This window comes from Brassica napus, chromosome C1 (assembly GCF_020379485.1).
Source record: "Brassica napus cultivar Da-Ae chromosome C1, Da-Ae, whole genome shotgun sequence".
Taxonomy (NCBI): Eukaryota; Viridiplantae; Streptophyta; class Magnoliopsida; order Brassicales; family Brassicaceae; genus Brassica; species Brassica napus.
In genome coordinates, this window is record NC_063444.1 from 10,599,433 (window position 1) to 10,620,873 (window position 21,441).

A 21,441-nucleotide genomic window follows, 5' to 3' on the forward strand; every position below is an offset into this window, starting at 1 on the left:
AATTACAAAATAAAAGATGTAAAACAAAACAAAAATATGGAAAATAAAAATGGTAGGGTAGGGTGTTGAATTTTATTAAACAAATCATTTTAGAGTATAAAAAATGAATGGTGTTAAATTATTAGGTGGTAGATAGATAAACTGATGTGAAAGAAATAGAAGATGATGTGGAGGGTGTTGTGTGTTGAATCTATTGTATATAGTCTTATAAAGAAAATGCTTTTAAAAATTATCAAAATTTTGGTAAAAAGAAAATGAGGAAAATGTTTACCTACATCGTCTCAAACCAAAACTTGAGTCCCACATGCATACTCTCATTACGTTTTTTAACACTTATTCTCGTTACTTTTTACTATATGATGTTGCCTTATTTAATATTTCATACGTTCCTTTAAGAAAAATGTTTTAGAAAAAAATATTTTACAAAGATATATTTTTTGTAATTTCTAAATTTTATTGAAAATTTATTAAAAATTAATAATTACAATATTATATATATATTTATTATACTGATTTAATGTGTTTTAATATGTATGTAAATACTAAAAATCTATCTTTGTGAAACATAGGTAATATTTTTTTGGTATAAGAGACTAAGAGTCTAACTGGTGACCAAAAAAAGAATAATAATAATGCATTCTTTAATGTTTCTAATTTTTTTTACCATTTATAAAGAGGTTTTTTTGTTTTTATTTTTTTACTGTAAAACAATATAGAACAAATTTGTTCCTCGTTAATTTGATGAATAATTATTCCTATCAACTATTCTCTTTCATTTCTATAATTTTATTCCTATCAATTTTTTTTTTTTTGTGTTCACAAGGTTATCGTGATAGTTACCGGTTAGATACTAATACTTTAGTCTTATACAATATGTGTAGTATTATTACATTTCTTTTTTTTTAAAATGTTTTTGTGCAGAATTGTTGGTATCATTTTAATATTGTGGGCCTTAATTGACGGGGTTATGAACATCGTGATTGGAACAAATGAATTGTCGCCGTGAATAACAAAAAAAAAATGTATTGGTCGACAAACAATATGTATGCACCTAGCAGCTAATAATGCAAATATATTCGAGTTTATAAATGTTATTTATGTTCAAAACACTTTGGTTCGGTTCAACTGAATCGTATACGGTTTTGTATCACGAAAAAGGTAAGAGTCCGGTTAAAATCCGACGATGATCTTATCCATTTAAGATAGAGAAAGAAGAAGAAGAAGAAGGTGCTAGAACAATATTTTCGAAATCGAAACAAAAGAAAAAGACACAGACTTTAATCAAAACACTTGCTTCCTTCCATACCTAAACCAAATCACACTCTTTGTCTCCTCTCTCTCGCAGATCGTAAAGGTATGGATGCGACGAAGCTTAGCGAACTCAAGCTCTTCATCGAGCAGTGCAAGTCTGACCCTTCCCTTCTCTCTACACCTTCCCTCTCCTTCTTCCGCGACTATCTCCACAGGTTCTGAACCCTCCTACGCTTCGATCTAATCTGTTTGTATCTGTCGTGGTTGAGATTCAAAAGTTTTGATCTTTGTGGCTCTGTTTACTTGTTCGTGTGTTATATATACTGATCTCTCGTGGGATTGTTAGACCCTTTCCTCTCTTGTTGAAGAAAGGTCCTGTCTTTTGATCCGTGAGGGTACTCTGCTTTGTGTTGTCTCTTTCAGTCTTGGTGCTAAGATTCCCACTGCTGGTAATGAAGAACACAAAGACTCCAAAGCGGTATATCATCATTACTTTTGGTTGAAGTTCGTTTGCGTGCGTGTGTGTTTGATTGATTTGTTTCTGTTTTAAACAGAGGAGTTTCGTAGTGGAAGAAGAGAGTGATGATGATATGGAGGAAACTGAAGAAGAGGACGAGATTGTTGAATCTGATGTGGAGCTTGAAGGAGACACTGTTGAACCTGATAATGATCCTCCTCAGAAGGTAGTAAGCAATATATGATTTACTAGCTCTTCTCTCTGCTTAATATCTCTTTTTAACTCCTTTTGCTTTAGATGGGTGATGCATCAGTGGAAGTGACCGATGAGAACCGCGAAGCTGCTCAAGAAGCTAAGGGCAAAGCCATGGAGGCTCTCTCTGAAGGAAACTTTGATGAAGCAATTGAGCATTTGACTCAGGCGATAACGTTGAACCCTGCATCAGCTATTATGTATGGAAACAGAGGTGAGACTTCAAGTTGATTCTCTTCTTTTAACTATTAACGAGTCTCTGTGCTCAACTTTTCTTAAGTATTGTGGTTTCAGCTAGTGTCTACATTAAGCTGAAGAAGCCAAACGCTGCTATTCGAGACGCATACGCTGCTTTGGAGGTATAATTTTTCTCAGGAGCTTTGTTTTTTTTTTCTAATGATGATGATAGCTAAAGCTTTCTGCGTTTGGGGATTGCAGATTAACCCTGATTCTGCCAAGGGATACAAGGCGCGAGGCATGGCTCGTGCCATGCTTGGAGAATGGGCAGAGGCTGCAAAAGACCTTCACCTTGCGTCTACCATAGACTATGATGAGGAAATAAGCGCTGTACTCAAGAAGGTATTGATTCTTTTTTTTGAATTTCATAAACAAAGCATTAGTGTAAGTTTTCTGATGGTCATTGTCTTGAAATAATTTATTAGGTTGAGCCAAATGCTCATAAGCTTGAGGAGCATCGTAGGAAGTATGACAGACTACGGAAGGAAAGAGATGACAAGAAGGCTGCACGTGATAGACAACGTCGCCGCGCTGAAGCTCAGGTATAGCTTTGTTAGACCATGATAGTATCAGTTAGTTAGCTAAATGTGGGTTTAATTGGATAATCATGTTTTAGTTTTTGTCTAATTATCTTGGGCTTATCCATGTATCTTTTTCTGTCCTGTAAGGCTGCCTATGATAAAGCTAAGAAAGAAGAACAATCATCATCAAGCAGACCATCAGGAGGCGGTTTCCCAGGTGGTATGCCCAGTGGATTCCCCGGGGGTATGCCTGGTGCAGGCGGTTTCCCTGGAGGTATGCCAGGGGGATTTCCGGAAGGAAAGCCTGGTGCAGGCGCTGGTGGTATGCCTGGTGGTGTTGACTTTAGCAAAATATTGAACGTAAGAGTGTGAACTTAGCAAAAGTTTAGATTTTTGCATGAACAAAGAAGGGATCTGATATTTTTGAGAATGGCTATAATATTTTTGTTGAGCAGGATCCTGAGCTAATGACGGCATTTAGTGACCCAGAAGTCATGGCTGCTCTTCAAGATGGTATTATAAATTACTGTTGATGTTAATACTTCTTGGTTTGAGTTACCGTGAGGTTTAAGTTATATATATTGTGGTTGAACAGTGATGAAGAACCCTGCGAATCTAGCCAAGCATCAGGCGAACCCGAAGGTGGCTCCAGTGATTGCAAAGATGATGGGCAAGTTCGGAGGAGCACCTAAGTAAAAAAAAAAACAGAACAGCTTTTGTCTTTTGCAATTTATGTGGTAACTTCGTGAGATGAGTGATATGTTGGGGATCTTTTTGTATTTTGTATTTTCGTTGTGAGAGAAGTTTGAACAGAAACATCACTCTTTTACAAGTTCGTTAATAATATTATCTCATGTTCGTTTTTTTACCTTCCCTAAAACCTATTAAAGGTTTGAAAGACTACAAAAGCAAATCGTTTTGTATTATGGCCATCCATAAATGGTGACACCGTTCTTTAAAGGTTGCTCTCGTCATGTCTATGAAAATTGGTGAATGTTATTTGAAATTTCATTTTGACATTTCCAAAAATTCACTATATACAAGTAATGAGTATACACTTTGTGTGTGCAAAAGAATACAAGTGCACACTTTGCACTATGTCAGTAGACAACTTGGCAATTCTTAAGAGACGAATGTGTTATATTTTGTGATCCACAAATCTTCAGTGGAAATGTTTTTTCAAGGGAATTTAAAGTGATGAAGAATAAAATGAACTCTTTTGTTTAAAGTCGTTCGTTGACGAGACCAAATATATACAAGTCTTAGTGTTGACGGTTTTACGTTCCCATTTAACTTTGTCGTCGTATCATCTCATTTCAAATGATTTGACCTGATAGTCTTAAAAACAACTTTGAAGTTAAACCGACACACACTTAATTTACCGTTTGACTTATTTGAATCTTTAAGAATCTGACCACTTGTAATTTAATAGCAACTGGTAGATAAGTAAGTACATACATTTCAATTTTAAGGGATTATGAGGTTGGTGAAAAAACATGTCGTAAAGTTATTTAACCATTAATTATTTGCACTAATGAACTTGTTTTGAAGGTTAAGAAAAACCTATTCCCTAAAATTATTTTGCAGTTAAGTTACTTACTGAACACATTTTGAAAACGATATGAAATCCAAGCTGTGATACGCTAAGAGCATAATTATTGCTGAAACCGGTGCGGTTTCTTAGTAAACCTTTTTGATTTTTTCTTCGTTTGAAATAAAAAAAAATTTAAAAACGAACTAATCGCAGAACGCCACGTGTCAGTGAAATCCGTGAACAGTGCAATAAACACTCCAAAATTGGTCCTTATTTCATAATTTCTGTGACAGATTCTTATGTTTTTTGTGGAACCCACACAATAATTTTTTTTAGAACCCCACTAAGGTATAATGGTGGCCTAAGATGCTTAATTCAATGGCTCTTACCGGTGTGACAACTGATTCAGCTCAGGGAGGATTGTGATGTTGATGTAAATTGAGAAATTCCTCCACATACTCAACTTAATTTGATTAGAATCATATCATCTTTGAAGATCAAAAAAAAAGAAATGGAAAGACCAAATATATATGGTCAAAGATGAAATATACCAAAATAAGAGCCACGGCCATTCTAAGCTAAAAGGTTCAAACGTTGATGGCGAATCTTACATCATCTCGTCTTATTCGTCGAGGTTATAATAATAGTTTATTGATCATTTTCTTGTTCGTCGAGGTTAACACATAAGATTTAACGTTTATTAATTTGTATACTAATATTTATCTTAAGATTATTCATGCATACAAATCTATACAATAAAGAGAAGAAAAAAAAAATACAACACATGCGCGAGTCCGGGAGAGGACATATATAGTGTCTCAAACTCTCTAGAGTTTTATTCTAACCTAAAGTTGGACCCTGATAGCGAAAACATACATTCACATTATCTTCATACGACTTTCTTTGGATTTGGGATGGGAACATGTGAATAATTAAGTAATTAACTATACAAAACCTAACTGACTTGAACTTAATTATCTTTTCTTGACTTGGACGTATCCCCACATATACTATAGACCCCTAGACTAATGCGTAATACTTGGAAACCATGGTGCACCCTTGCTGAGTTTATATTTGCATGCATGTATGTACATGTATATATGCCACTTATGCATAAAACATGACACTAATTAATGCGTGTGTGTTGTGACTCATCTCCATTCTCCGTAGAGTTTCCATTATGTCATGTGGTGAGGAGAGAGTCAAAACCCAAAATCATGTACACCAAAGTCTTGGCAATAATCCAGAAACGTCCAATCATTGCCGTTGATTCCTTCCGGTGACCATATCGGAAAATCTGCTCCTGCGCCCGACATATTGTTGTCATGATGATATAATGTTCCACCAAAGCCATCGTTACTATCACTCCACGGAGCTTCAGCGGTAGTAGTTTCATCGGACCATAAATGACTAAACAATTCTTCATCATTATATATGTTACTAAGTAGATGATTTTCATTATCCGTTGAATTGTTTTGACCAGTAACCGTGCTGCTGCTTTCGTCTTCCGTAAGCGTGCCATTTGTCTCTTTGGTACTGCCGCTCCTTGGTTTCATTGAGATATCATCTGAAGTCGAGGAAAGGCTTTGGGGATTATTGGTGTTATTCGGTTCTTGGTTTAGAGGTTGATGTGTCATAGGGTCGATTCCCATCTTAACAAGTTTTTTCTTGATGTGAGTATTCCAATGGTTTTTTATTTCGTTATCAGTTCTTCCGGGTAACCTTGAAGCTATCTTAGACCACCTATAGTAAACCAATGATTTAAGAAATTATTAATTACAATAACCTTACATAATATTTTACGAAGTGTTGGTGGAGATGTTCAAATCTTGAAATATTAAAACAAGGAAATTGACAAAAGTAAGTTAACATTATCTTTGGACGAGAAAGACGTTACTTTGTCTTGAAGTTTATATCAAAAAAAAATACATGTAAAACGAATTAGTTCGTCTACATAATTCTACTATTTAAAAGAAAAATATTTAAAATCTACTATTTTGACCATCTTCTTTAGAACTATCTAATTTATATTTTGGCACATTATACACAATCCACAATTGACACTATACATTTTCATTACTATGCCCGATCCAAACCAAACGTTTAATTACCTTAAGCCTAGTTTTAGTTAACTTAAAAAATAAACATATTTTGAGAAGTATTAAGCTCCAATATAAGATACAAAAGATTGAGAACAGAAAAATTATGTCGAATTAACATATGATTAGTTATTAAAGCTTACTTGTTGCCAAGATGAGCATGAAGATCGATGACAAGTTGTTCCTCATCGTGAGAGAGAAGGCCTCTTTTCAAGTCAGGCCGGAGATAATTGGTCCACCGCAGGCGGCAGCTTTTCCCACAGCGGCGGAGACCGGCCAGCTTCGGCAGAGCACGCCAGCAACAATGGCCATTGGTGAGTATGAAGTTTATGAGCTTCTTGTCTTCCTCCGCCGTCCACGGCCCTTTCTTCACCACCAGCTTGTCACAACATGGCTGCCTCCCCATTAAATATTACTGCGGATATTACTTTTTTTTAAAATGTTATTGCTTATAATATGTTTGATTTTTGTATATGTTCGAAGGGATTGATTATAACATAGCAGAGGGAGGGAAGAGAGATGCGAAAATTAAAGTTACTGAGAATTGAAATCTCAACAGCTTGGAAGTTTTGTCATAAGCTTACCCACCTATATATAACATTCTGATCACACCTTTCCCCCAAAATTAATATTATTAAATCAATTGAATTTACACACGCATTTATATATTATATATGTATTTATCAATTTTGTCAAACGATTGCATATATATATATACTATATATAAATGATATAGAAGATATATTAATGGTTTAAACATTACATATGATAAAGCTGTTTAAATTGTAAAAAAAACATATATCAAGAAAAATGCTTGTTAAAAATGAAAAATAAAAACAAAATTTACCTCACTATAGATTTAAACGACAAACTTACTGCCCTAAGTTTTATTTTCATTAACTAAAAAGAAGCATAGTTTTACTGTCTAAATATTCAACGATTTTCATTACATAACATTAGCGGTTGATTCTTAACAAATTAGAGAAAATAGAACTAACTATTTTGTGGCAATATATTAAAGATACATAAATTGTTGTAACTTATAGTATTATGTACGCTTTACACGATATTATAACTAATCACAGAAATAACAAAAGAATATATATGCTCTAAATCAAAATTATGCATTGCTCGTTCATATATATGTGTATATTTTAAGGTACATACAACATATGTATATACAGATGTCATGATGGGGAAATTACAACAGTTTGGAAGAAGATTTTTATATCTTACTTCATCTATGAATTTCTATTGCAATGATATATTATACACACACAAAATGATTCCTTTAGATTTTATATTGAATGGTTCATTTTCATATATTTGATAGATAAATTAGGAGCTAATTAGCTAAAAACTTGAAACTGGTTATATAAATAAGACTAATCTAGTATATAATGATTAAGGTTAAGAAGTATATTTTGTCTTACTTTGTCAAATCTGTCGCAGATAGGCTCAAAGAAAGGAGTGTTGGGGATGTTGCATTTGGTTGGTGAAAATGACCTTGGAACTAATGTGAAAGGATAGGGTGCGTGCCAACGTACGCAATCACACGTGCGACTCATATGCTTTTTACCCAAATACTCGTTCCATATCAAATAAATACATAAGCTCGTATATTTTATAGTCCCACGGTTTCATAGGTAATGAGATAATCCACATACAAATAAACAAAATAAATTAGACAATATAATGTAAAGAATGAATAACACTCCAAATCATAAACAAACTAACCTTTTTACTAGAACGAATATATCTAGTCGTCGTCGATACGGTAACACAAACATTAACGGGTATCTATCTGACACGTAGGGGTACACGTATAGATCACTGTATCAATTTAGGTTCTAGATAGTTCTGATCTTGCGACTTGTAGGTGACTTGCAATTTTGGGTTCATGGTATTGTTACAAAGTATTCTTTGTTTCAATATTTAAACTAAAATATTCTTTATCGTATCAATTTACACAAATGTTTACCAGACGTGTGATTCTGTGATGACTAGGTGCTTTGTTTATTCAGATAGAAGTGTTTCAAGAAAATCTTCTATAAAAGATTGTATGCTAAATATATATGATACAAATTGACCTGCATACTGGTGAATGATATTGCAAAAGTTTAACAAAAATGACATTGTTAAATACTCTTATGTAAAGCGAGACATTCATTGACCTGCATACTTCTTTTTAATTAAAATTTTATAAATAAAAGCTGAAACGGGAATAAAATTTTGATTCGAAGCGTTGATTCGAAAAAATTCTCATTGACCTGCATACTGATATGGAGTTTTCTTTTGTCGAAAATACCGATATAGAGTTGTGACCCAAATTCTAAATCAATATGGCATTTTAGGGTTTAGGTGTAACGGTGTTGATATGTTGCATATGTAAACTTAATTTGGGCCATTGAAGTGCAATGCCAAAGCGTTCATTCATCTACTTTCAACCTGAAACTAGTTTTTAAAGAAAGGTTGTTGACTTTTAATTCTGATGGATTGGGATACAAAAAATCCGCAATTTACATTACTATTTCTTTTAGAACCCCTATTTGTTCACATGGCAACTAATCAAAAGTAAGCCTAAAACTTTTATCCGAGATCCGGATTCGATCCGAAATTCGATCCGGATCCGATCCGAAAATTCGGAAGGGCCGAATCCGGATCCGGATAGTAAAATGTTGGATCCGTCAAAGCCGGATCCGGATCCAGATATCTTAATTTTTAAGTCCGGATATCCGGATCCGTAAGTTTTATTAATAAATATTTCAAAATAGTAATATCTATATATAAAAATTAATTTTATTTAATATATTTTCATTTTTGTAATAGTATATATAAATTTTATGTAAATTTTGTAATATTATACATAGAAATAATTAAAGACATTATACATATTTTTAAAAAATTATTGTTAATATTTTTTATATATATTAATATTATTTTTTATTTATTTTAAGGATTCAAATCCAGATCCGGATATCCGCCGGATATTATAATTTTTAGAAGGATATCCGATATCCGGATATCCGAGAACCTCAGATCCGGATAAAGATAGTAAAATTATAAATCCTACAGATACCTTAAAATTACCTGGATATCCGACCCGTCTCTGGCGTAATCAGAAGTGCGTTATATTTCTGGTCTACGAGACATGACAAAGTTAATTTCAATGAAATGAGCTAGTAATTAATGCTTTAGCCTTTTTTTCTTGATTCCGATTTCGCTGACTTGTGTTTCGTGCTACTGCTCAAAAAAATATTTACAAAACATAAATTTTCTTACTACGATTTTTCCACGCCAAATACATATATATGTTCCCACTTCTGACGTACAAAAATCTCCGTTGCATTGCCCTGTGGCTGTGAGTCACTAGATTCACTACTCTTATAATCATTATTCGGTAAGTAATACGTACATATATTTACTGAATTTCTATCTTATCAAAATAATTAAAAAGATTAGGAAGTGGTTATCAAACTATCGTACAACTTGTGCCTCCTGTCTTCTTTGTTAGTCATGGTCCCCAGATAAAATGTAACATACACAAGTCCTAAGTGTTTGTTTGCGTGTAATTAAGACAACCCTAATGGCAGAAAAACAAATAAAACTAGTTTACAGGTGCTCGTCAACAAAATGCGTCTCTAAATATATATACATAACCGGAAGTACACTGCCGACTTCTGACGACAATTCCACTGCAAATCGGTTTTAGATCGTCTTTTCTCATTGATTCCGACAAATAGTATCCTATTTTTCTTGTTAAAAACAAATGAATGGTAACGAATAGTTTGTTTTTAATACACTAACAAGTAATAAACGTGTTTTTCTTCATTTTCTTAAGAATCTTATGTTGTTTAAAGATTTGAACTATCTGAAGTCCCCTTAATTATTAGCATAAAAGGTCTCCAAATGAGAATATATATGATTAGGTCTCTTAAACACAAATAAAATGACAGTTCAACACCTTACTAATCGATACTTCCGCTCTAAACCCCACCACTTTCTTCTATTTCTACAACTCTCATGTACTAATTATTAGTAATTAATTATAATTCTTTGATCAAAAAAAAAATTATAATTCAAGACTTTTAATCATCGCTTGTTCCATCAATCAAAGTTTAAAATCATCTTCTTGCTTTATTCCCATTTTAAAGTCACCACTTACGTTACTCATGAGTAATGCCATCGTCACTTATTATGCATGCATATATATATATAAAAATAAATGTATGGAACTCTATAAATAAACGAGGTGCTATTATTATCGTAAGTTTGTAATCCACTTTTGCCCCCCCCCCCCCCCCCCACACACACACACACAGTCTACATGTATACGGTATACATACATGTTTATTTTCTGTAGAAACGTCATGTTGATACTAAAAACCGGTTGTTCAAAAAAAAAAAAGGTACTAAAAACCAATTTAACCAAATGATTTATTTTGAACAAACAAATCCTTCTCACTCCATAGTTTGAGTGACACATAAGGCTGGGCAAAAAACCCTGATCCGAAGAACCGAACCGAATCCGATCCGAAAAAGTAGTACCAAACCCGAACCGAAATTGATTAAATATCCGAACGGGTTCAAAATTTTGGTATCTAAAGAACCGAAACCGAACCCGACCCGAACCGAAGTATCTCGGGTACCCGAATATAACCGAAATAGATTTATATACCTAAATATATTACTTGTTTTTAGATTTAATATATATTAAAAACATCCAAAATATATAAGATACTTTTAAGTTGTCCAAAATACTTGAAAATATACATAAATAGTCAAAAGTAAATATCTAAAATAGCTAAAATATATTCAAAACACCAAAATGCTTAAAATATCTATTGATTTTCTATCCAAATATTCAAATCCAACCAACTTATATGTTAATTTTAGGTATTTTGACATATATTATATAAATTTATATGTAATATATTATTTTATTTTATAGATTTTGAGAAATTTTAAGCATATAATGAATATTAAAATTTTAAAAATAATTTAAATGGGTTATCTGAACCCGAACTGAATCCGCATAGATCCGCACCGAATCCGAACCGAAATTTAAAAATACCCGAATGGATCTTTAAACCCGAAAACCCGAAATCCGATTAGATCCGAACCGAACCCGAATGGGTACCCGAACGCCCACCCCTGGTGACACATTGCGTACCCTCTAACTAACAGTCTGATTTTATATTTATAAATCTAAAAAAAATGAAGACATGATATATTTGCTGTGTTATATATTTGTTAAATCATATTAATAAGTATAGATTCACGACTTAATTAGCTTTCTGTATTTGCAAAAAAAAAAAAGATTTTATACAATTAAAATTTAGGAAACTGAATTAATACGTACTAATGTACACATTGGCCTCTATGAAGAACTCCTCTCATCTCTTACTTGAATATACAGTTGGTCAATCTGGAAAGTTAACTTAGGTTTATCTGGGAGATGATGGGTTTGGTTCACTTTTGGAATGCTATTCCTAAAGCTTCAGTAAGAAAAGTACTTGCATAAAAAAACCTTCGATCAACTTCAATCAAGTGATTTAAATATTTAAACATACAAAGGAAAGGTTGTTCAATAGAAAACATACAAAGGAATTTTACCCCAAAAAAAAACATACAAAGGAAAATATTTTCAATAAAAAAAAATCAAGCTTCTCGTTGGGTCTTGCATTGAGATGATCAAATATTTTCAAGGCCCAAATTATTTCTGAAATTATATTTAGGCCTAGGATAGTTTCAACTACTCCAAACTAAGCCCATACACGTTTTTATTCAGACCAATTCGAAGCTGATCAACCGAAGAAAACCAAACTCAAGTTCCTCTAACACCAAAAGGCAGTACTGCCAGTAACAGTTGCATGATTATGAAAAACCAAAACCGATTTCAGAATTTCAGATGCAGCCACCATTTTACTTTCTACTGCAACAAGAAGCAGCAAAAGCAGAATTGGAAGGGATAAAATTGGTACTGAAGAGAGCTAAAACGTTTTAGAAGCTGTCAAAAAAAAAAAAAAAAAACGTTTTAGAAAAAGTGAAGAAACAAAAGAAGAACGTTACTGATGAATTAATTGATAGAGCCAAAGATGTGTATGAGAAAGAGTTCAAGACAGCTGAACTGAAGCCAATGCCGTGTTATTTGGAGAAAGATGTGGTTAAAATTTTACAAGGAGAACATCAATGACACTATAATGTAGCGGTTTCGTTAGGAGTTTCATGTAATGCGCACGTCTAGTTAGACAGTCAGACCCGGCTCTGAGGGGAAGCTAAGGAAGCATGGGCTTCCGGCCCTCAAATAATATAAATAAAATTCGACCATTTTTCCAAAAAGTCTTCTTAGTCTAGTGGTGTAAATCATCTATCTTTACAATTAGCAGCCTGATTCGAACCTTGTATATACCAATCTCAGCCTTTTTTTTTTAGTGAGCTTGTGGTCTTGAAATAGCCAGGACCGCTACTGCAGACAGTCAGTGGGTTATTAGGTAAAGTAGAAAAAAATAAAGTTTTAAAAGGAGGAGGAGAAGAAGCTTATGGGATCTGCTAAGAATGAATGTATTCATGAAGGTTTGAGTTTTTGGTCTCATAGTAGTGTCAAGGTCGAATTGACGCAATTTTAAAAGTTACTTCGCCTTTCTTGACCTTATTTTTGAATGCAGTAGGAACTTCAACCATTAACTAGGCTAAGATGTGCGCAACATTGCATATAAAAATTATTTTATGTATTTTATATTTTTATATATTATGAAATAACAAATATATTAAAGAGAAATACCATAGGATAGCACTAAAAAAGTTTCAATCACAAATATAGATTCTAAGGATTAAAATAACCAAAATATTTCATTAAAGAGGTAAATATTGTACCCCTAGGGTTAACTAATCCAAACCTTAAGGTTTAGAGTTAATCGGTTGAGATTTGGGATTGAGATTTAAAATTTTATAAAATAAAAAATAAATATAAAGAAAATAAAAATTTTTAAAATAGTTTCAAAATGTATTTTTGAATTACAAAAAGAAAATTTGAAAAAAAATTTATAAAAAAAGTTTGAATTTGAAAACATATAATCTAACACTATAAAAAAAAATTATTTTTAAATTTTTTTTTTCATTTTTTTATATATAGGGTATTAGGGTCATTTTTCATATTAAATAAAACATTTTGGTCAATTTCCTCCTTGTGGTCTATTTTTGTGATCAAAACTTGAAAATTGTCTATTTAAGAGAATTGCCCTATATCTTATATATAAGCCACAACCTTAATTCATGTTGATTTTAAAAAAAATAGACATAATGGATCTATTCCTAAAAAGTCATGATACATTTAATCTTTAATCTTATCATTTGAATTTTGGACCTATCAAAATTTTTTATTGGGCTATCAATAATTAGATTTAAAGAATAGATGATTCATTGGATTTATAGATGGTATAATTTAAATATATATAATTTAATATTGTAATACTATACCTCCATAAGTTAAATATTTAAATATTTGTCGATGTTAACTTTTAAAATTATAAAGATACTTTCAAAAATAACAAAAATATATTATCTAACAATGATTAATCTTTACTACCTTAAACCAATGAAAACAAATTTTAAACTATATATTTTATTTTTAAAATTAAACAAAAAGTAAATGTTTAATTATTTACTCGATAACATAAATTTATGAAGCTAAAAGTTTAATTTTTTAAAAACTTTCTACATTTGTGAAATGTTACAATATCATTGAATATGAAAATAAAAAAATATTTTACTAATCTTTATATATATAGTTACGATTTTAATAATGAAATAATAATCCGAAAATATATATAGAAGAAGATACAAATACATGTGAAAGTTTAAAACAATCTATTCAATGAAAAAAATATACCGTAAACTTATTATGTTTTAAAAATTGATAGACACATATATTATAATATATACCAATTTAGAATTGAATACAAAATATTTATATAAAAATAAATGAAAACCAAAATCCGCGCGGTTGTACGGATCGAGATCTAGTTAAATAGTTAAAAGTCAGTAACTATTACATATATAACTAAATTGGTGCAAATATATAAATCAATTTTATTAATCAAAACAATATTTTTTCTATTTGATAGGATGTATAATTAGATTTAAATGATATTAACATACATTGCATATTTTTAATATTAATGTCTATTAAATGATGATTTCTACTCATATGGTTTTTTTGATCATTTGTATATTTTATTTCAAAAACTCTAAATTACTCATGACAAAATTTTCATTGTGTAATTAATAGTTTAGTAGTTTATGTTTTCTAAAAATTAAGTTGTCAATGTTCGTTCAAAGCTTTTATTAAAAAAATATTGTTCAACATAAATTTCGAAATTAAAATATTTATGTATTTTATATGGTATATAGTTTAATTTAAAACGCTATATATATATATATATATATATATATATATATATATATATATCTTTTAATCTTAATAATTAATTATATTAGACATTTTACTTATACGATTTTGTAATCATTTGTATTTTGTCATAGCAAAAAAATTAAACTATGGATCACAAAATTTGAATCTGAGACTTTTAACAATTTTCGTAATTTGTACTTATTTTAAAAATTTCAAATATAACATATACAAAAAAATCTAAATTTTTATTATGTGGTTAATATGGTTGCTTAATTTATTTTAATAGTTTAATATTAAACAAATATGATAGAAGATACACTATTTTTTTTTGTCAAATCTTTATTATTCAAAATTATTAATTGTCATATATATTTTAGCTATATTAGGGAATTCCGTAATTTCTATTCAAGGAAATAATAAAAAATATTAATAATGAATTATGGTTAGTTTAATAAAAAGCTGATTATATAATTAGATGAACCAACTTATTTCTCCAATGATTCTAAGAATCATCGTAGTGATGACACATGAATACAAAAAGAAATTGTAATATTTCTCAATTAGTATATAGAGGATTAGTTTAGTTCTATTATATATATATATATATATATATATATATATATATCCCCTATATATTAATTGAGAAGCATTTGAAAAATTAGAACCTTAATTTTGTATTAATTAAAAAAAACCCCAAATCCTAGGTGGTACTCTAAATGCCTTCTAAATTCTATTTCAAAGAATTCTAGAGCATCTAATATAAAGTATAGTTTCATCTAATGGTGTCACATTATTTCATAATTATATAACACTAGAGAACATTATATTAACCTAAAATATATGAAGTGTGTATTCTTTCCTTAAATAAAGGCTACAGAATTACCTAATATGATTTACATATATACGGGAATTAATGATTATGAATAATAAAGATTTGATAACAATTTTTGCATCCTTCTTCATTTTTGTTAAATTTATATTATTAAAAAAACTTAAACAATCACATTAACAATATAATAAAAAAATTAGATTTTTTCTTATATGTTATATTTTGAATTTTTTGAAATGACTTTAAATTACAAAATAAGGAAACCTTTATATGTTATATATATTTTTTAAACGACTTTAAAATACAAAAATGAGGACACCTTATATGTTATATTTTTCTTATATGTTAGAATTTTCTTATATGCTATATTTTGAATTTTTTTAAAACGACTTTAAATTACAAAAATGTAAGTTTTCCTTAAGTATACGACTAAAAACATTAAAATGACATGTATCAATTCGATGGTTGATTTGAAAGCTTTCAAAACCATATGAAAGATAAAAGTCAAAATAATTCAACTGTGAAAATAATACTGTTCACTTTTTTCAAGAATGTGTTCGCTGGAAAAAATAAGATTTTTATGTCATAATTTGTTTAATGTCCACTAGAGAACATTATATTAACCTAAAATATAAGAAGTGTGTATTCTTTCCTTAAATAAAAGCTACAAAATTACCTAATATGATTTGCATATATATGACAATTAATGATTATGGATAATAAAGATTTGATAACATTAACTATATAATAAAAAATTAGATTTTTTCTTATATGTTATATTTTGAAATTTTTAAAATGACTTTAAATTACAAAAATGAGGAAACCTTATATGTTTTTTTTTAAAACGACTTTAAAATACAAAAATGAGGACACCTTATATGTTAGATTTTTTCTTATATGTTATATTTTGAATTTTTTTTAAACAACTTTAAATTACAAAAATGTAAGTTTTCCTTAAGTATACGACTAAAAACATTAAAATGACATGTATGAGTCCCATGGTTGATTTGAAAGCTTTCAAAACCATATGTAAGTTAAAAGTCAAAATAATTCAACTGTGAAAACAATACTATTCACTTTTTCAAAATTGTGTTCGAGGAAAAAAATAAGGTTTTTATGTCATAATTTGTATAATGTCCACTAGAGAACATTATATTAACCTAAAATATAAGAAGTGTGTATTCGTTCCCTAAATAAAAGCTACGAAATTACCTAATATGATTTACATATATATGTCAATTAATGATTATGAATAATAAAGATTTGATAACAATTTTTGCATTCTTCTTCTTTTTCTTTAATTTATATTATTAAAAAAAAATAAACAATCACACTAACCATATAATAAAAAATTAGATTTTTTCTTATATGTTATATTTTGAATTTTTTAAAATGACTTTAAATTACAAAAATGAGAAAAACTTATATGTTATTTTTTTTTAAAAACGACTTTAAAATACAAAAATGAGGACACCTTATATGTTAGATTTTTCTTATATGTTAGATTTTTTCTTAGATATTATATTTTGAATTTTTTAAAACAACTTTAAATTACAAAAATGTAAGTTTTCCTTAAGTATACGACTAAAAACATTAAAATGACATGTATCAATTCGATGGTTGATTTGAAAGCTTTCAAAACCATATGGAAGATAAAGTCAAAATAATTCAACTGTGAAAACAATACTGTTCACTTTTTTCAAGAATGTGTTCGATGGAAAAAATAAGATTTTTATGTTATAATTTGTTTAAAGTCCAATCCGATCAACCCATGATGTATTAATTATAGTTTTGTTCCATTATTTTAGATAAAAATTGATCCGATCCATCGGAAAGAAATTATATAATAACAACAAAAAATATTTTATATATATAAATAAAATGATCACATATATAAAAAAACTATCGATAATATATACAAATAAACTCATCATGCGCAAGGCGCATGTCTTATCCTAGTATAATATAATATAGAGCTCCACTGTTTTTTTAACCCATATGTAGAGCTCTATTGTTTGCATTAGTCATTTGTTTTGACGCTTACTCTGTAGTTTTTCTTCTTCTACATTTAACTTTGTTACCAAAAACGATTAGCACATTGATTTGTAAAATGCAAATGGTAAGAGCATGTTCAATGGTAAAGGTTCTTAGTCAATATTAAACTACTAAACATGGTTTAAGAACCTATTAAGGGTTCTTAGTGGATTTTGTGGTTTATTGGAAGAACCCCAAATGGGATTTTTTAAAAAAAAACAAATTTTTAAATAAACAAAAGCATTACCAAAAAGGTTTGAAAGCATTACCAAAAGGGTCTAAAACATCCAAAAGAGAGTTTGAAACCAAAGTCAAAATTACAAAAGTCCCAAGTTTTAAACACAAAAACAAAATACAAAGTTGCTTGCTTCCTTGCGTCTCCTCTCTCAGTTTTTTCTAGACCTCTTCTTACCATTACCCTTAGAGGATTGTCCATCTTCTAGTTTGATTGCCAACTTCAATACCTTGAACTTCTCCTCTCTCAGCTTCTTCTCTTCCTCATGCATTCTCTTCCTCATGCATCATTTTCAGCATTCTTCTGAATTCAGGTTCAATATCATCTTCTGATTCCTCCACCCTAATCAAGTAGCTTATATTTCTCATGTATTATTCTCTTGATAACTCCACCATATCTTCTTCTTCATCTGAAATCTCCACCACTTGTGCTTCAGTTGGTATGATATCCTCAACATCATCATATGTATCTTCTTGTGGGAGAGGTGGTCTGATTCTGCTTGCTGAGAGGCCACAAACAATCAGTTTTCTTGCTTCCATTTCTGTATGTGTGTGACTTGTTCCTCTGAAAAGCAAAAAAAGAAAAACAGAAGCGTATTAGACAAGAAAAAGCCTAACAGATTAAAAGAGTAGTGGATTTCAACTACTTATACACATCAACTTATATTTCACAGCAACATTGATAACATTGATTACAAGACTACTATCTTAGAGAACATTTCATAAAGTTTTTTGACAGTTTAAAAGATTACATTGATAACATTTCAGTAATCAGTTTGTTCTTAAGCGTCACTTCTAATTCACTAAGTGGCTCTGTATTTGCAAGCAAACTGTCAAGCAGTTTGGTCTTGCTAAGCTTATCCTTCAAAGCAAAGTCCTTCTACTTTATCTCCCACATTTGCTGAAACTCTTGCAGATTCTTCCCTTCTTCTCCCACTGACCTTTTGGCCTTGGCCTCCGCTGCCTTAACACCAATAGGCCTAGCCATTGCTTCATCCTCTCCATTGACACTGGACATAGATACTGATGACTGAAAAGATTGTTCTTCCCCTACTCTCTTTCTTTTTGAACCAGAGCTTCGTTGACTACTTCCATAAGTCTCACACCATTTCTGATCATTCCTAAGCTCCCGCCAGGCATGCTCCAATGAGAACTTAACCTTGTAATCGTTGAAGAATATTTCATGTGCAACCTTTAAAACATCATCTTCATTCTGGCAACTGGTCCTCTGTTTTGTTGCAGCATCATATGACCCCACAAACTTGCAGACACCTTCGTTTATCTTCCCCCACCTTTGCGTACAGTGGCTTGGCTCTCTCTTAGCGAAACAAACCACCTTTGGACTTGCATTATAATAAGAAGCAATTCTCTTTCAAAAGGTTCCTGCCCTTTGCTCATTCCCAACTAGTGGATCCTTGGAGATGTTCAACCATGCACTGATGAGGACCAGGTCTTCAGCTGTTTACCACTTACACCTTTGCTTACGGTCCTCACCACTTTGTGCACATGAAGCAGATCCTCCAAGGCCTGGACTAGGTGAAAAACTCATAAACTGAATTGGGTATTCATTGTTAGGTAGTTGAGTGTTTAGTAAGTGTAAAAAGCTTGAAGACTGACTCTGAAGAGAATCCATACAGAGAAGAAGTTGAGAAGAAAGATGAAGGAGATGATAAGAAAGAGAAGGAGGAATGTGTGTTTATAGATGGCAGAGAATGAAGAGAAGAAATGAAGTTTCAGATGCATTCATGACAACCAACAAACAAAAATGAGTTGACATTTATGTACGACATTCATCACAGTACGCCTTAGCAATTCTAGCTAGCCATCACTTCTATTTATCACACAACCATATTCTAACTCTAACCAACACATTAATTACACTCGATTCAATTCAAACCACAACCTAAATCAATTCGTTTGCAGAACCAGATCACAGAGTAACACTAACCTTATTTGTGCATTGTACTCCTGTGCTCGATGAACCTTTGCTCGATGAACCTTGATCCTTCTATCTGACAACAGAAAGACAGAAACAAAAAATGATTCAGAAACCAAAAGCAACACAACAAACAAATCAAGCATAATCAATTTATTACACTTCAACAGCATTTTCTATCTAAACATTACACCTATTTATTACTAACACAACCATAATCTACAACTAAGCAAAACATTAACTACTACCTAACTCAACCATAAAGCTTTCAATCAATTCAAAAGAAGAAGAATTTATGATTCACGAGACAGAGAATCAAAAGCGAAAACAAATCAAAGAACAGAAACAAAGCAAAGATTGAAACATAGCAAAACAACTTTTATCCATCCGTCTTAATTGAAACAAACTTACAAACAAATCTTATTTTATCTATCTATCTTAAAACAGAACATACCAAATCAAACATATCAAAATTTTGAAATTACGATCAGAACAAGATATACAATAATCAATCACATGCATAATGAAACAACAGAAGAACTGGTTTACCTTTCGATTTGAGGTGAGCCACCGAGGGAAAACTTGGAGGAGAAGACCCACCGAGAGACAGATTCGACGAGAACCAACAAACTACATAGAAAAACAACCGATCAGACCAAGAAGATGAATAATCTAAGACATGCATAATCAAGAACACAACAACCGCTTACCTTTCGATTTCAGGAGAGCCACCGAAGGAGACGTCTAACGAACTGAGAAAAGGAGACGTCGCCGACGCGAGCCACCGAAGGAGACGTCGAAATCGCCTTTCGTCGAAGAGAGGTTTCGAGATGGGGAGAGAGAGAGAGAGAGAGAGAGAGAGAGAGAGAGAGAGAGAGAGAGAGAGAGAGAGAGAGGCAAGTTGATCGCGTTAAACGTGTAACCGAACCTTCAACCTCTCATTTCTTGACACCTGGCCACTAAGAGACGGGCCTTCCCGGCCTCGGCTTTTTTTTAAAATTTTTTTTAAAATTAAAATTATCCTAAGAGACTTAATAAGGCTTGGCGATAATGGTGCTCTAACTGAAAAATTAAATGTTTTGATTTTTGAACAATTATAATAGAAAACTATTGCTTTTGATCATTTTATTTTTTGATTACGGGAACTTAGAATTACTGAATTTATTCTACCGTTTTGATTTTAATATAGTTTGTATGTTGGAACAAAATTTTGCTTGATCATGTGGATTAGCCGGTCTTACAAGTAACACCAACAACCGACATATTGTATTTTCCTTTTAACGCATTTAAAAAATATCCAAGGTAAACAAAATAAAATCAGCAATCACACAATAAAACAAGTCAAATTCAACCTATTACTACTACTATTAATTAATGGAATTGATAAGGTTTTGAATATTCACAAGTGGAGTGATGTGTTAGTACACCATTAAATTCTTCTTTGAATTATTGAATGGGACTTCAACACTGGGGGCGACTGAGTCAAGATTGGCGTTTATAGCTCTCTTCTCTTATTTATTTATGATATTAACATCAATATTAAAATATTTATTTATTTTTATTCTTAGTATTATTAAATGCCTACCCTCTCATCATAATGCAAAAAATATTTTGTCTATTTTCAGGTCTTTTTTACTCATGAAA

General features: G+C 31.1%; 2 protein-coding genes and 1 long non-coding RNA gene across 3 annotated transcripts; 1 reads left to right on the plus strand and 2 right to left on the minus strand.

Moving 5' to 3' along the window:
- The first annotated feature begins 1,204 nt into the window (after positions 1 to 1,204).
- LOC106437614 (FAM10 family protein At4g22670-like) lies at positions 1,205 to 3,581 on the plus strand. Its single transcript, XM_013878525.3, has 10 exons — positions 1,205 to 1,466; positions 1,675 to 1,729; positions 1,806 to 1,934; positions 2,006 to 2,174; positions 2,255 to 2,319; positions 2,399 to 2,539; positions 2,623 to 2,739; positions 2,866 to 3,078; positions 3,174 to 3,231; positions 3,314 to 3,581. The coding sequence occupies exons 1-10, from the start codon at positions 1,357 to 1,359 to the stop codon at positions 3,412 to 3,414; spliced, it is 1,158 nt and encodes a 385-aa protein (XP_013733979.1). The 5' UTR covers positions 1,205 to 1,356; the 3' UTR covers positions 3,415 to 3,581.
- Positions 3,582 to 4,939: 1,358 nt separating this feature from the next.
- On the minus strand, positions 4,940 to 6,922 carry LOC106443412 (MYB-like transcription factor ODO1). Its single transcript, XM_013884979.3, has 2 exons — positions 6,495 to 6,922; positions 4,940 to 5,995 (listed from the first exon to the last, which is right to left on the minus strand). The coding sequence occupies exons 1-2, from the start codon at positions 6,755 to 6,757 to the stop codon at positions 5,455 to 5,457; spliced, it is 804 nt and encodes a 267-aa protein (XP_013740433.1). The 5' UTR covers positions 6,758 to 6,922; the 3' UTR covers positions 4,940 to 5,454.
- A 10,948-nt stretch (positions 6,923 to 17,870) lies between these two features.
- On the minus strand, positions 17,871 to 20,637 carry LOC106443410. Its single transcript, XR_001288015.3, has 4 exons — positions 20,508 to 20,637; positions 20,347 to 20,427; positions 19,810 to 19,873; positions 17,871 to 18,426 (listed from the first exon to the last, which is right to left on the minus strand). It is a non-coding gene; the product is annotated as an uncharacterized LOC106443410 (long non-coding RNA).
- Positions 20,638 to 21,441: the final 804 nt, after the last annotated feature.